This window comes from Tamandua tetradactyla, chromosome 3 (genome assembly GCF_023851605.1).
Source record: "Tamandua tetradactyla isolate mTamTet1 chromosome 3, mTamTet1.pri, whole genome shotgun sequence".
In the NCBI taxonomy this organism is placed as follows: Eukaryota; Metazoa; Chordata; class Mammalia; order Pilosa; family Myrmecophagidae; genus Tamandua; species Tamandua tetradactyla.
In genome coordinates, this window is record NC_135329.1 from 193,755,465 (window position 1) to 193,767,965 (window position 12,501).

Here is a 12,501-nt window from a genome sequence, read left to right on the forward strand (position 1 = left end):
CCCTTCCATTTCAGGCCTCAAGAAAGAATGTCTGGCTTCTCTTCCCTCCCTTACCTCAAAGCTGCAAAGACTTGATATAAGGTGGGAAGTAGGACACCCTAGCTCTTGGCTTCTTATCCTGAACTTGCCCTTTCCTCTCTCTCTACCTAATTTCCTCAGTTTCCCTGTGGAGCAAGAGTCACCCTTCCCCCACCCTTGCTTTTTCATAGGCGCCCTACTTGCCTTCTCAGAGGCATTCTTTCTTAGAGGAGACAGGTGGCTGGAGAGGGCAGGAATCCTTACGGCATTGATATTGAGTGGCCTTTCATTACATGCTTGTATGTGGGGTGCCGTCCTTGGCACACCTTCTCACTTTATTCTCAGAACAGGTGAATACAATTTGAGCCTCAGCCTGCAGATGAGGGAAAGAAGGTGAAAGAACTTCAGTAATTTGCCTAAGTTCACAGAGCTGAAAAGTAGGATCCCAGCCAGGATCCTAAATGGGATTTGAACCCAGCCTATCTGCATCCGAACTGGATCATGTTTGCTCACCAGCATGGAGGAGGAGGGAGAGGAGTCATTGGCCAAGACCCCATTAAGGGTCAGGCACCGCGGAATGTGTTACCGCATGATAGCCCCACCACAGCTCTGAGAAGTGGGGTTTTCTTGTACCCATTTATGGGTGGGAAAATTGAAGTCCAGCGGTAACTTGCCCAAGGTCAAGGCCACCAAAGCCATTTGTACCTCATAGCCCAGAATTTGACTCAAAAAGTACTTTAAGAAAATGTGTGACTTGCCCCAGAGTTAGGAAGGCCAGGTTGACCTTGTGAGCTGAAGGCCAAGCAGGTGATGGGATGAAGTGCAGTGAATCAGCCACCAATAACCCTCAAACACCCCCACCCCTGCCCCATCACACACAAACACACACACACACACACTACCCTAAGCAGACCAGCAGTTAGCCGGCTGGCCTCTCTTGGAGGTTTAGTCTCAAAATGTAAATGCATTCGCTAGGGCGGTAAGCAGGAGGGGTGGTAGACTAAATTACGATTATTCCTCAATTTAAATGCATTTCTCAGATTAACTGGGAAGTAGGAGGGGGAGGGCTCCCAGCAGGGGGTGAGAAGGGGCCTGCTAGCCAGGTGGCAAGGGATGGTTGGTGGCTGGTTGTGGGATGGGCTGGGAGCAGAGGGGCGCTTGGTGGGGAGGACTCCCAGTTTCTGCAGCTCAGAGTGCCAGGTCCCACCCCCAGAGGCGGGGCCGGGCAGAGCTAGGGCAGCAGATCCCAGGGGCCCGCCGCCGTCCCCACAGAAGGCGAGCAACTCCCTGACCCTCAGAGGAAAGTCCCGGCTGGGCAAACGGCACTTGTCCCCCACAGCCATGTAAGTAGCTCCTTCCCCACCCTGGGCCACACACCCACACCTCAGCCCGAGATCCTGAAGAGACCATGCGTGGATGTCACACCTGGACACTGGTCCCTGCCTTTTTCACTGCTCTGATGGAGGTGGGATGGTTAGAACTACTCCAAGTCAGACTGGGAGCTCCAGTTCAGGTTCCCGAGGCCAGGTTTGGACCAAAGGCCCCTGAGGTCTCATGGGGTTTAACAGATTTGATGGTGCAGGGAAGAGGGAAACGGAAACTGGAGGGCCACAGGAAAGGGAGAAATGGCCTGGGTGGAGAGTGCTGGGGGAAACTGAGGATGAGGAAATGGGCTAATGGGAGGGGGTAGGGGCTCAGTGACTTGAAGGCCAGGCTTCAGGGGCTCCGGAGGAACAGGGAATGGAAGGAGGAGCATCTCCCTCTCAGGTCTGGGTGCCAAGGGACCCTGTGATTCTCTGACCTGTCGGAAGGAAACTGTTGTGAACAAGGAGGGAATCCTTTCCTTGTTGACTTTATTCCTAGCAACAGCAGCTGCTCCCCTTGTTGACAGAAGCAGGAGCTCCCACAGGACACAGGACCCAGGACCCTCCCCTATTCCCACGATGTGGTGGTGGTGGTGGGGCCACGAACTGGGGGGTTGAGAACAGGGAGAGAAGGGAAAGGAAGGACAAGGACAGATCGAAACCATGGAGTGGCCAGGCCCTGCTGGCTGGCTGCTCCTCCCACTCCTCTGGACTCAGCATCACTGCCACCCACAGCCCCCCCACAACCCCCAGCACCTCCTCTCCTCCCTCCAGCTTCCAGGAAGGGCCCTGTTGCTAGCGTGGAGCGGACGAGTCAACTTTATGGGCTGGAAGTCCTACCCGGAGGCTGCTTACTGAGCTGTAACCACTACAAGGGCGGATGGGAGGAGAGGGTGTAGGGGATAGGGCATCCTGCCTGCTGCCACCCATTGCCCTGGCACCTGTCTCACTCCTGCCCCCTTCCTTCCTCCAACCCTTAGTAACACAAAATCTGCCTTAATGCTCGGGGGCCATAATTGATCCGGTTGTCTCCTCAACCAGGGTGTAAGCATCTGAAGACAGGGATCCTATCTCAGTCACCTTACTACCATGGACTTGGCCAGAAGGAGGCTCTCAACACTGGCTGGCAGAATGACGGCTACAGCCAGAGCCTACCCTCTCTTTTGGCTAAGTTAGACGCTTCGCCAGGTGGAGGCAGGGGGCTGGATAAGATGCTTTGGAGTTGCAGGGGTCTGCCTTTCGGTCTAAACAGAGACAAACACAGCTGCCCTCTGGGGCCAGGCAGATAACAGAAAGGGGTGAAGGTGGTGGGGTGGGGACTGTGGCAAACTGTCTGAAGGGCAGCCACCCCTCAGCTCCTGATGGTTGCTCCCATATATGCGTAGAACCTGATTTTTCAAGAAAACCTAAAACATGAATTTCTGCAAGTTTAGGAGACAATTGGAAAAAATATGTTTATCAGCAAACAGGATCTGACCACAGTCCATTGGTCTATGCCCTCTGGCTTAATGTGCAGTCCCTGTCAGGACAGTGAGCTGCAGCCCTGCCCTAACCCTGCCTCCCCCCATCCTCCATCTAGGCATGCCAGCTGCTGTGCCACGTCTCCCTTGTCCCAAGGCCCAAGATGAGACCCAACAGCACCGGGCAGGTGCCCAGTCCTGTTCCCGTGGGGGCCCTGGGGCTCTCCCTGACCCTGTCAAGCCTCATTGTTGCTGCCAACCTGCTCCTGGCCCTGGGCATCGCCCGGGACCGCCGCCTGCGCAGCCCACCTGCCGGCTGCTTCTTCCTGAGCCTGCTGCTGGCTGGGCTGCTCACAGGGCTGACACTGCCCACACTGCCAGGGCTATGGAACCAGAGCCGCTGGGGCTACTGGCCCTGCCTCCTCCTCTATCTGGCCCCGAACTTCTCCTTCCTCTCCCTGCTCGCCAACCTCCTGCTGGTGCACGGGGAACGCTACATGGCGGTGCTGCGGCCCCTGCGGCCCCAGGGGAGCACTCGGCTGGCCCTGCTCCTCACCTGGGCCGGGCCCCTGCTGTTTGCCAGCCTGCCTGCACTAGGGTGGAACCACTGGGCCCCCAGTGCCAACTGCAGCTCCCAGGCCATTTTCCCAGCACCCTACCTCTACCTTGAAGTCTATGGGATCCTGCTGCCGGCTATAGGGGCTGCTGCCCTGCTGTGCATCCGCGTGTTAGCCACAGCCCATCGCCAGCTGCAGGACATCCAGCGACTGGAGCGGGCTGTGTGCCGCGGTGCACCCTCAGCCCTGGCCCGGGCCCTTACCTGGAGGCAGGCAAGAGCGCAGGCAGGAGCCACACTGCTCTTCGGGCTCTGCTGGGGGCCCTATGTGGCCACCTTGCTCCTCTCGGTCTTGGCCTACGAGCAGCGCCCACCGCTGGGGCCTGCAACTCTGCTGTCCCTCATTTCACTGGGCAGCGCCAGTGCGGCGGCAGTGCCTGTGGCCATGGGGCTAGGTGATCACCGTTACACAGCCCCCTGGAAGGCAGCCGCCCGAAGATGGCTGCAGGGACCGCGAGGGCCACGGGGAAGAGCCTCCCGGGGCAACCCTTGCCCCAGCCCTGCCTACCACACCAGGAGCCAAAGCAGCGTCAACCTGGACCTAAGCTAGTCCTCTGTGGACTCCTTCTAGAAGCATCCATCCATTTCTGCCACCAGCCCCTCCCTATCACCCCCACCCCTCTGGATCAAAGACTCTGCCCCATATTTGGCTCTTCCCTGGCTGAATAAAGTTCTTCTGGCCCACTTGGTGGTTATCATATTCCACTAAGAAAGGGAGGGGCAGGGGGAAGAGCTTTGCCAAGAAGCTAAAGAGCAAGATGTGTATCAATCAAGGGAAATTCACACTCTAGGAAAGTAGGCAACTGTAAGGTGAGCACAGACCACCACTCAAGAGAGGGTGAACGGAGGTATATTGAAACCCTAAAGATCTTTTGGGGGACCAGCACATGCCTCAGTAGTCCCTCCTCCTGTCCAGAAGAAAATCCACAGACACTGCCTCTGGGAAGTATATTTTATTTACATTTTTAAAATCTGTAGCTAGTATCTCTTCCTTCTTTCCACCCCCAGAGACTTGGGAAAGGAAAGAAAGGGAACTTGAAAGATCTACTCCCCACGTACAAATACGCCCCCCACCCCACCCCATGGCTCACACCAGCAAACGAAAGTGAAAGTGAAAGAGGTCTGAACCTCCCCCGGAGGGACCCGCCTGGTCTGGGCGAGGGGGGCAGGAGGGAAGGGCCCAAAAGGTTGGGTCTCTAAAGAGAAGAAAGGGACAGAGAGGGGGCAAGTCAGTTTGAAGGGGATGAAAGTAGTCCAAGGCCCCCTCCTCTCCTCTTCGCTCTGCACTTGACTGCCTCTGCTGGTGGGGAGGACTTCATCCTCCCGACACCAGCCACAGCCAGAGGCTGCAGCCAATTAACGGTCAGGTCTCTGGACACAAAACACTTTCGCTTTATGGTCTCCTGACGTAGTCACCACCAGGGAGGCGTCTCTGTGGAAAAGAAGCACGGGGCTGAAGGGACCAGGGATCTGGAGCCCTAGGGTGGGGTTGTAGAGTCACGAGCTCCTCAAGTGCATGCTCCCTTGTGGACCCCTAGTGCCCAGTGCTGTGCTCGCATGTCCACACTGAATGGTGTCACCTGAAGAGCAACCAGCGAGGGGTAAAACAAGGAAACCCCAGCAGGGGAGAAGAACAAAACTGAGCCACATGGGAGATTAGGATCAGCCTCTCAGCCCTGTACCTGGGATAGGTCCCTATAAACCTCGGACTGGTGGCTGGATCCGAGGCCGTGACTCCCTAGGGTGAAGCCAGGCTTCCCAGAACTCCTGCCTCACAGGTAGGGACCAGGCCTTGGGGCCTGACTTCCCTTAGGAATCCCCTCCCCCATACCCCAAGGACCCTATGTACCCCCACATGCTACTCCCACCTTCCAGATACACATAGAGACCCCAGCCCTTGCCTATTCACTCACTTGCTGAGGGCGAAGTCCAGGATCTCGGCTGTGTGGCCCCGGTAGTCAGTGAGCAGGCGGCCAGTGCGGGCATCCCAGAGGCGCACAATGCCATCCAGGCTGCAGGTGTAAACCACGGCTGTGCCCGTCTCCCACAGCAGCTGCACAATGCCCGACTGTACACAAGACAACAGAGGCAGAAAAAGCCAGGACTTTGAGAACTGAGAGGTACCTGTTCCCAGCTCTCAGGAAGGAAGGGTGGGAGAGAGGGGGGGAACGTGGATCACAGAGAAAGACTAAGGAGGGGTGGGGTCTGGAGTAGATGCTGGACTTCCCCACGGCCTCAGCCACAACCCACAGGACACTTGGCTCCAGGCTGCCTGTACCTGGTGCTGACACTGGTGCCGGAGGGTCTGTGTAGACAGGTCGTAAATGGCCAAGGTCCCATCCAGGTAACCAACAGCTGCCAGGGGCATCCTGGGCAGAGAAGAGTACCATGAAGGTCCAGGTTGGTCTCAGATGCTCTTTATCATCTCCTGGTTCCCCTGCCCTGCCCTCTAGCCACTCACCCCAAGACTCCCTCTTCCCCACCACTACTGCCTGAAACCACAATTATGACCCTCAGTTGTCCCAGTCCCTCCCCACCTCCAGGCCCAGGCCCCAGCTCACACTCACACACTGCAGAAGCCCAAGGATTCCACCGAGTTGGACTCACTCTCCTCCCCCTCCCCAAGGCTGGGCTGGGAGGCCATGGTCTCAGGTCTGAAAACACCCACCACCTATGAACAAGAGAAGAGGATCAGAGAAGAGATGGGAAACTGGGTCCTTTATGACAGAAGAAAGGCAGTGGGGAGAGCAGGGAGCAGGAAAGAGGAAAAAAAGAGGGGAAAGTGGAGGGCTCCACAGCTAGGAGCCACTCGCCTTGCCGGTGGTGGCGCTGACCAGCTTGGCTTGGCAGTCCACAGAGCCAGTGAGGATCAGGCTGCCATCCTGGTTGGTGGCCACACAGGTTAGAGGACCCTGGTGACCCTCAGTCCCTAGGACAGAGCAGGAGTACAAGTCAGGTTTTATCCTGTCTCCCCTCTGACTCCTGCCCCATGTTCTCAGCTACCTCCCCAGGAAGGGCCCAGGTGACACTCTCCCCAGCACCCTCCCCACCTGGTACCTTTTAATACATGAATCGGGGTTCCCTGTTTCAGGTCCCAGATCCTGATGGTGCCATCTTCATAGCCGACCACAGCTCTCTTCCCTGGAGAGCCCCACAGGCAGCAATGAAGAAAGGAGATAAAGCTTGCTCAGATATACCCAGCAAGGTAATAGGAAGGAACAGGGGATAAGAAGGGACAGACATTGCCCTGGAACAGCAGAGGGGATCCACTTAGGCTGAGAAAGGGGGAGCTGCCTGCTTGAGGGCCTGGGAGGACAGTGCTCCAGAGATCAGGCCTCAGAACTGACCGGGTGTGACCCAGGAGGGAACTTGTGCAGGAGTGTAGTTCTGGATCAACTTCTCTGCAACCACAGTGACCCTTAAGGGAGGGAGCTGCTCTCACCATCAGGGAGTACTCGGCCACAGGTGGCTGGGCAGTTGGGGCCCTGGAAGGTCTTACAGTCACCATTTGGGACCTTCCACATCCAAGTGTTGCCATCAGCCGTGCCCGCCAGGAGGACAGGTGCCCGAGGGTGCCACTCCATCCACTGGGAGGAGAGAAAGGGTCAGCAGGGAGGCCTGTCACCCCATCCCACATGGGAGACTGACCCATGACTCCCACCTAAGCTTTCCCTGTGCCCAGGGTCAGAGAAGACTTTCCAGGTAACAGGTATTAACATTCCTGCTGCCCCTGGGCACCTCAGGGGTATATTAAGTCAGAGGGGCTTGGTCTGGGAGAGGTGGAACTGGATCTCCAACCTCTCACCCTCCACCCAAGGCCCCACAGAGATGAATTCCACTCTGATGATCTCACCTCCAGGTCTCCTGCTTCGAAAGACCAGACCTCCTCCTTGGTGTCTACCTGCCACACTTTCAAGAGACCACTCATGTCCCCTGTGGCTACCAGGGTAGAATCATGGCTGAAACCAGCACAAGTCACAGAGTCTTTGTGGCCTGCAAAGGAAAATTGGCAAAAAGAGAAGAGGACATCAGGGAACCCAGTGCTGGGGATGTGACCCATGAATCTGGTCCCCTGAAAGAACCAATTGGGCAAAAAAGAAGGGCAGGAAAAAGCAGAACAAGTGACCGAACTCACTACAACTCCAGGAACAAACACCCCCAGGTCTTCCCAGGAGAGACACTGCTGGCCCCTTATTCAACCAAGGGTAGCCTGGGCCTCTGCTGTCTTCTTCTTCAAGTCTACTCTGCACCTCTGCCTGAAACACCCACATCCGGCCCAATTACTCCCACACCCATGTCGTCTCCTGGTGGCCTTTCTGGGACTCCCTTGACCAATTAATGCCTTCTTCTCCAGGGTCCCCAACCCAAAAGACTACATTATTTTTGAGTCCCTGGAACAAAACACAGTGCTGGCAAAAAACAGATGTCAGTAAATGGCTGACACAGCCACTGCAGGCCAGTCCCCCAAGACCTCCAGGAGGGACATAACCTCACCCAGGCCCCTACCTTAAGCCCTCTCACCTGAACACTCAAAGAGCAGCTCCCCATCGCTGAGCCTCCACACGAAGGCTTTGTCATCTTCACCCCCTGTCACTGCCAAGGTGTTGGTCTTAGGGTCCAGGCTCACACAAAACACAGATGCTGTCCCAAGAGATATTCCATGAGTAAGGTGATGGGCTCCTGTCTAGGGCTCTGTCCTTCAGGACTTCCCCTTCTACCCAAAGCAACATGTCTTTCTTCCTGGGAAGGAAGGGTGCATCCAAGTTCTTCTAAGTTTCAAGCACCACGTACTCAGGGAAATCTTCCCCTTTCCCAAGCTTGCCAAACTCCAAGTCCTTCTCCAGGGCACATCTCCCCCTAACCCCTGCTACTGTGATGCTCCCTTCACTGTCATACAGAAACCACGTACAAGGAGCGGGTGCATGTGCGGGGCTTACACTTCTCAGCATGACAGGGCACCCATCCACCAGGATGGGTTCATATTGAGTGAAGAGAGCACTGAATTATTGTTTTCTTTTGAAGAGTTTGTATTTGAAAGGTTTGTTTAAAATGCGCCTCAAAAGATCCTATCACCTCTAATTCACACAGAGGTAACTTTTATTCTTCTACCAAAAGCAACTTTTTAAAGCAAACTAAGACATAGAAAGGTTAACAAAGGCGATAAACTGGTAAGCAGCAGCACTAGGATTTGAACCCAGGCTGTCTCAACAGCAGCCAAACTTATCTATTTCATCATACTGCCCCCTACCTGTGAGCTCCTCCAGGGCTGGCCAGTATCTTCCCTATCTCTTGGCCCCTCATAATGCTCTAGCCACAGCAGGTGTTTGATGCTCAAATCACCAAGCGGACTGAGTTTAAGACGGATCTTTTCAGAGGCCTACCTGAGTGCAATGCAAAGGTGACCTCGCTATCATCTGGGCCCTCCATGCTGCCGACCACCCCTTCCTGGGGTTCCAGAATCCAGCCTTCCTCTTCATTGCCCTCCTCTTCTTCTTCCTCTTCCTCAAAGTCCACATCTTCCATCTCCTGGGCCAGATCATCTGCTTTGAGGAGAGGGTTAAAGGATGGGGTTTGGAAGGTGGTAAGAGGGATGGGAAGAGTGTGAGGAGGCCTGAGGTCTGGGAGTGGGTGGGGGGGATGGTGTCATGTGGCAAGAGGATGAAGTGGAGTCAGACAGATGGGGTGTAGCAGGGTCAAGAAGAGGCAGGGAGGAGGGGGAGGAAGGGGCTGAGGTCCCAAGGTTGGCCAAAGACGGTGTGGAAAGGGAGGACCGAGGGGATGACGGGAAGGGGGTGTGTGAGGGGAAGGGTTAGAGGAGGCATCAGGGGAACCCCCACCCCAACCGGGCCTGAGAACTAAGTGTGGGGGGGAGGGGACGGAATGGAAGGGGGTCGGTAGGAATGACCACTGTGGTGTAGGGGGGTTGGGGAGAGAAGCAGGGGTCAGAGGCCAGGGGTTAGCGCCTCCTGTCCCATGGCCTGAAGAGCAGCAGTTCTCACCCGGGTCCGGAGGACCGGGATCCAGTTCTACCACTTCGATAATCTCTTCATCGCCATGAAAGCTTAGGGTCTCCAGTGGGGGGGTGTCTGCGGCAGCCCCGGTTTCCGATTCGGACTCCATGCGGCGCAAGCGGCCGATCCACTTCTCTGGGCCCAAACGCCTCCCAGAGTCAGCTCTGCGCGACGACGCGGAACTCGAGCCCCTCCTCCCTGGAGGAAGTAGGCGTAGGCGAATCCCCGGCAAGAAGAGCGACGACCTCTAGGCCAATAGAGAAAGGCGTTGACTGGCTGAATCACCAATCACAGGGCAGAGGAGGGAGACGGGGACGGGGCGTGGCGGGGAGAACCCAAACTCCGCCCGACCTGACTCCGCCCCTAAGAGGAGTGAAACAAGCGAGCGTGCGCACCGTCGACGTCTCATGGGAAGAGTAGTTCTCTCGGGTCCGCACAGCGGACTTCTGGGAGATGTAGTTTCTAATCTGTAGACAGGACGGAAGACGCGGGGGAGGCCCCTTACGCAAACTACAATTCCCGGCGGAGAGCGCGGTGAAGGGGTGGGTGGGATCTGAACATGGCGGCGGTGGTAGCTGCTACGGCGCTGAAGGGCCGGGGGGCGAGAAATGCCCGCGTCCTCCGGGGTAAGAAGAGGGACCCCGGGGAGGGCAAGATTGTAAGGGCTGCCCTTTCCTTCACATCCCACCAGCGGTAGCAGGACATTAGAGCTGTCGATTCCTGCTCACATCTCTCTGCAGGATCTTAAAGAGTCTGGGGTCTAAAAGATGCTCTCTAAAGGTCACCCAGTCCATTCCCCTACGGTTGGGTTACACGACACTTCAGGGTCTCGCTGCTGGAGGCAGCCCCAAGGAAGCCTTTTAGACTTCCGCACTCCAGGTATTTCACACTCACCGCAGTGCAGAGGAAAGAGCCCTGGGCTTCTGGAAGCTTGGGTTCTAGCCCCGGATAATTAGCAGTTTGACCTTGGGCGAGGCAGTTCATCTCTTGGGACTTCAGCTTCCTCTTCGATAAAATGAGGGGTTGGAGTAGACTATCTTTAAGCTCCCTTCCACTTCTAACATTCTGCAGTTCGAATACCTTTTCCCGGATCTCCTTCACACGTCTCTTGTTAGTCCCACTGCAGCCCTTCCCATCTTGTCATCTGAGGAGTTGAAGAAGAGCGAAGCTCGCTCTCCTGGCACTAGGGTGATGAGCCTGCAGTGACGTGAAAGTGGTTTCCAAAGGTGCCACCTCGATAGCGATTTTCCCTTTGGACTCTCCCAGGCACTTGTTACTCCAAACTGCAGTCACTCATCCTCCTCAGATCTTCCTCCAAGCCCTTTCCCCCTGCGTTCTCCTCATACGCTCTTATCTCCATCCACAGGGATTCTTTCAGGAGCCACAGCTAACAAGGCTTCCCAGAACAGGTCCCGGGCACTGCAAAGCCACAGCTCCCCTGAGTGCAAGGAAGAGCCTGAGCCCCTATCTCCTGAGCTGGAATACATTCCCAGGAAGAGGGGCAAGAACCCCATGAAGGCTGTGGGACTAGCCTGGTGAGTTTCAGCTGCCCCTTTGCCCACCGGTGGGTAGTGGAGTCCAGGGGAGGGCAAGACCCAGAGACATCTCAAAGTTTCAGGTGGTGAACTGAAGCAAGGCTATGGGAACATAGGATGTGAGAATTGGGATCTCAGAGGAATTGGGCAGAGGTGGGGGAAGATATTTGGAATTGGGGACACAGTGGGTTTTCTGTGGAGTATGCTTAGCTGATCCCGCTCGAACTTGGGCCTCTGGCCTCATGTTCCCTTTGGGGAGCTTGAAGTGAGACCCAAGTGCTGGTAATTAATTAATTGAGATCATGTGAGATTGTATTAGTCATATAGTAGCACCTAGTACGTGTTCAATGCATGGTGATTTGGATCTTACTCTGATCTTAATACGTATTTCTTGATCAACGTTAAAGAGAAAGGAGGGAAATTTAACTTTTCCAGCACCTGAGGTGTGCCGGTACTTTACAGTGTAATGTGTTAGTCTTTCTGAGGTAAATATTATATTCACATTTTACAGAGGAGGGAACTGAGGCTCGGAGCTGGGCTTCTCACCAGGTCTTGTGACTCCATGCTCTTTCTCCCACACCAAGGTGCCTCCCAAGCAGTGGTTAGTTAGATGACGAAGGCAGTCTGGGAGGGGATGGGGGGCAATTCAGGCAGAGGAAACCTTTGCCAAGATGTGGAGAGGGAAAGAGGGTGAGCTGTCTGAAGACTCATTCACAGTCAGTTTGGCAGGAGTGCTGGGTTCATGCATAGAAGTGAAGAGTTAGGCGGAGACCTGACCACACTGGGCCTTTTGAGCCATGCCTAGAAGTTTGGACTTGGCTGGGAAGTGCTGAAGAGACGTTACAGGGCTTTAAGGAGAGCAGCAGCAGGATCCGGTTTGAGTGGGGCCTTCTGGCAGCACAGAGGGTGAATAGAGACGAGAAGTACTGCAGCATTCATGTGCTTGATGAAGCTCCAGTGAGATTCCCCCCAACTCCTCTGGCTTAGGTTCGGCCCCTCCCCAAACCCCGTGCACATCTCCCCACCCCTAGGGCCATCGGCTTCCCCTGTGGTATCCTCCTCTTCATCCTCACCAAGCGGGAAGTGGACAAGGACCGTTTGAAGCAGATGAAGGCTCGGCAGAACATGCGGGCGTCCAACACGGGCGAGTATGAGAGCCAGAGGTTCAGGGCCTCCTCCCCACATGCCCCACCTCCTGAAGTTGGCTCCGGGGTACAGACCTGAGGAACACTGCAAACCTATCCTACACTGTATTGACTTTGGGTTCCAGATGATGTCCCCCAGGTTTGACTGATTCTGTTCCTTGCCACTGAGGTCCACCAGGGGGCATGTGGAGTCCAGGCTGCTGCCAGCCTCTACCCCTCCCACACCAAGAAGCCAACCAAAGGCAAATAAAATTGAGTGTTTGAGTGAAAAGGAACCAGGACTGGGTTGTGAGTCCCTTGGGATGGGAGGTGTAGAGGGTGGGGTTGGTTACTCATGTGTGCTCCCTCTCAC

The 12,501-nt window shown here is 55.7% G+C and overlaps 3 protein-coding genes and 1 long non-coding RNA gene across 5 annotated transcripts; 3 read left to right on the plus strand and 1 right to left on the minus strand.

The window, feature by feature from the left end:
• Positions 1–1,291: 1,291 nt before the first annotated feature.
• GPBAR1 (G protein-coupled bile acid receptor 1) lies at positions 1,292–4,110 on the plus strand. The gene is made up of 2 exons (XM_077152034.1): positions 1,292–1,361; positions 2,962–4,110. The coding sequence occupies exon 2, from the start codon at positions 3,007–3,009 to the stop codon at positions 4,006–4,008; it is 1,002 nt and encodes a 333-aa protein (XP_077008149.1). The 5' UTR covers positions 1,292–1,361; positions 2,962–3,006; the 3' UTR covers positions 4,009–4,110.
• A 263-nt stretch (positions 4,111–4,373) lies between these two features.
• On the minus strand, positions 4,374–9,675 carry AAMP (angio associated migratory cell protein). 2 transcript variants are annotated; one of them, XM_077155105.1, is made up of 11 exons: positions 9,458–9,675; positions 8,840–9,001; positions 7,980–8,099; positions 7,312–7,451; positions 6,901–7,045; positions 6,516–6,599; positions 6,272–6,387; positions 6,026–6,129; positions 5,737–5,827; positions 5,372–5,526; positions 4,374–4,890 (listed from the first exon to the last, which is right to left on the minus strand). In XM_077155105.1, exons 1-11 carry the CDS (start codon positions 9,576–9,578, stop codon positions 4,815–4,817), a joined length of 1,314 nt encoding a protein of 437 aa, XP_077011220.1. In that variant the 5' UTR covers positions 9,579–9,675; the 3' UTR covers positions 4,374–4,814. The 2 variants fall into 2 exon arrangements, with proteins under 2 accessions (XP_077011220.1, XP_077011221.1); XM_077155106.1 differs by having other exon boundaries at positions 4,375–4,890; positions 8,840–8,998; positions 9,458–9,674.
• LOC143678092 (uncharacterized) lies at positions 6,214–8,609 on the plus strand. Its single transcript, XR_013173062.1, has 3 exons — positions 6,214–6,359; positions 6,550–6,663; positions 7,318–8,609. It is a non-coding gene; the product is annotated as an uncharacterized LOC143678092 (long non-coding RNA).
• Positions 9,676–9,765: 90 nt separating the features above from the next.
• LOC143678091 (putative thioesterase PNKD) lies at positions 9,766–12,424 on the plus strand. Its single transcript, XM_077155115.1, has 3 exons — positions 9,766–10,095; positions 10,836–11,004; positions 12,036–12,424. Exons 1-3 carry the CDS (start codon positions 10,029–10,031, stop codon positions 12,226–12,228), a joined length of 429 nt encoding a protein of 142 aa, XP_077011230.1. The 5' UTR covers positions 9,766–10,028; the 3' UTR covers positions 12,229–12,424.
• The last annotated feature ends 77 nt before the right edge of the window (positions 12,425–12,501 follow it).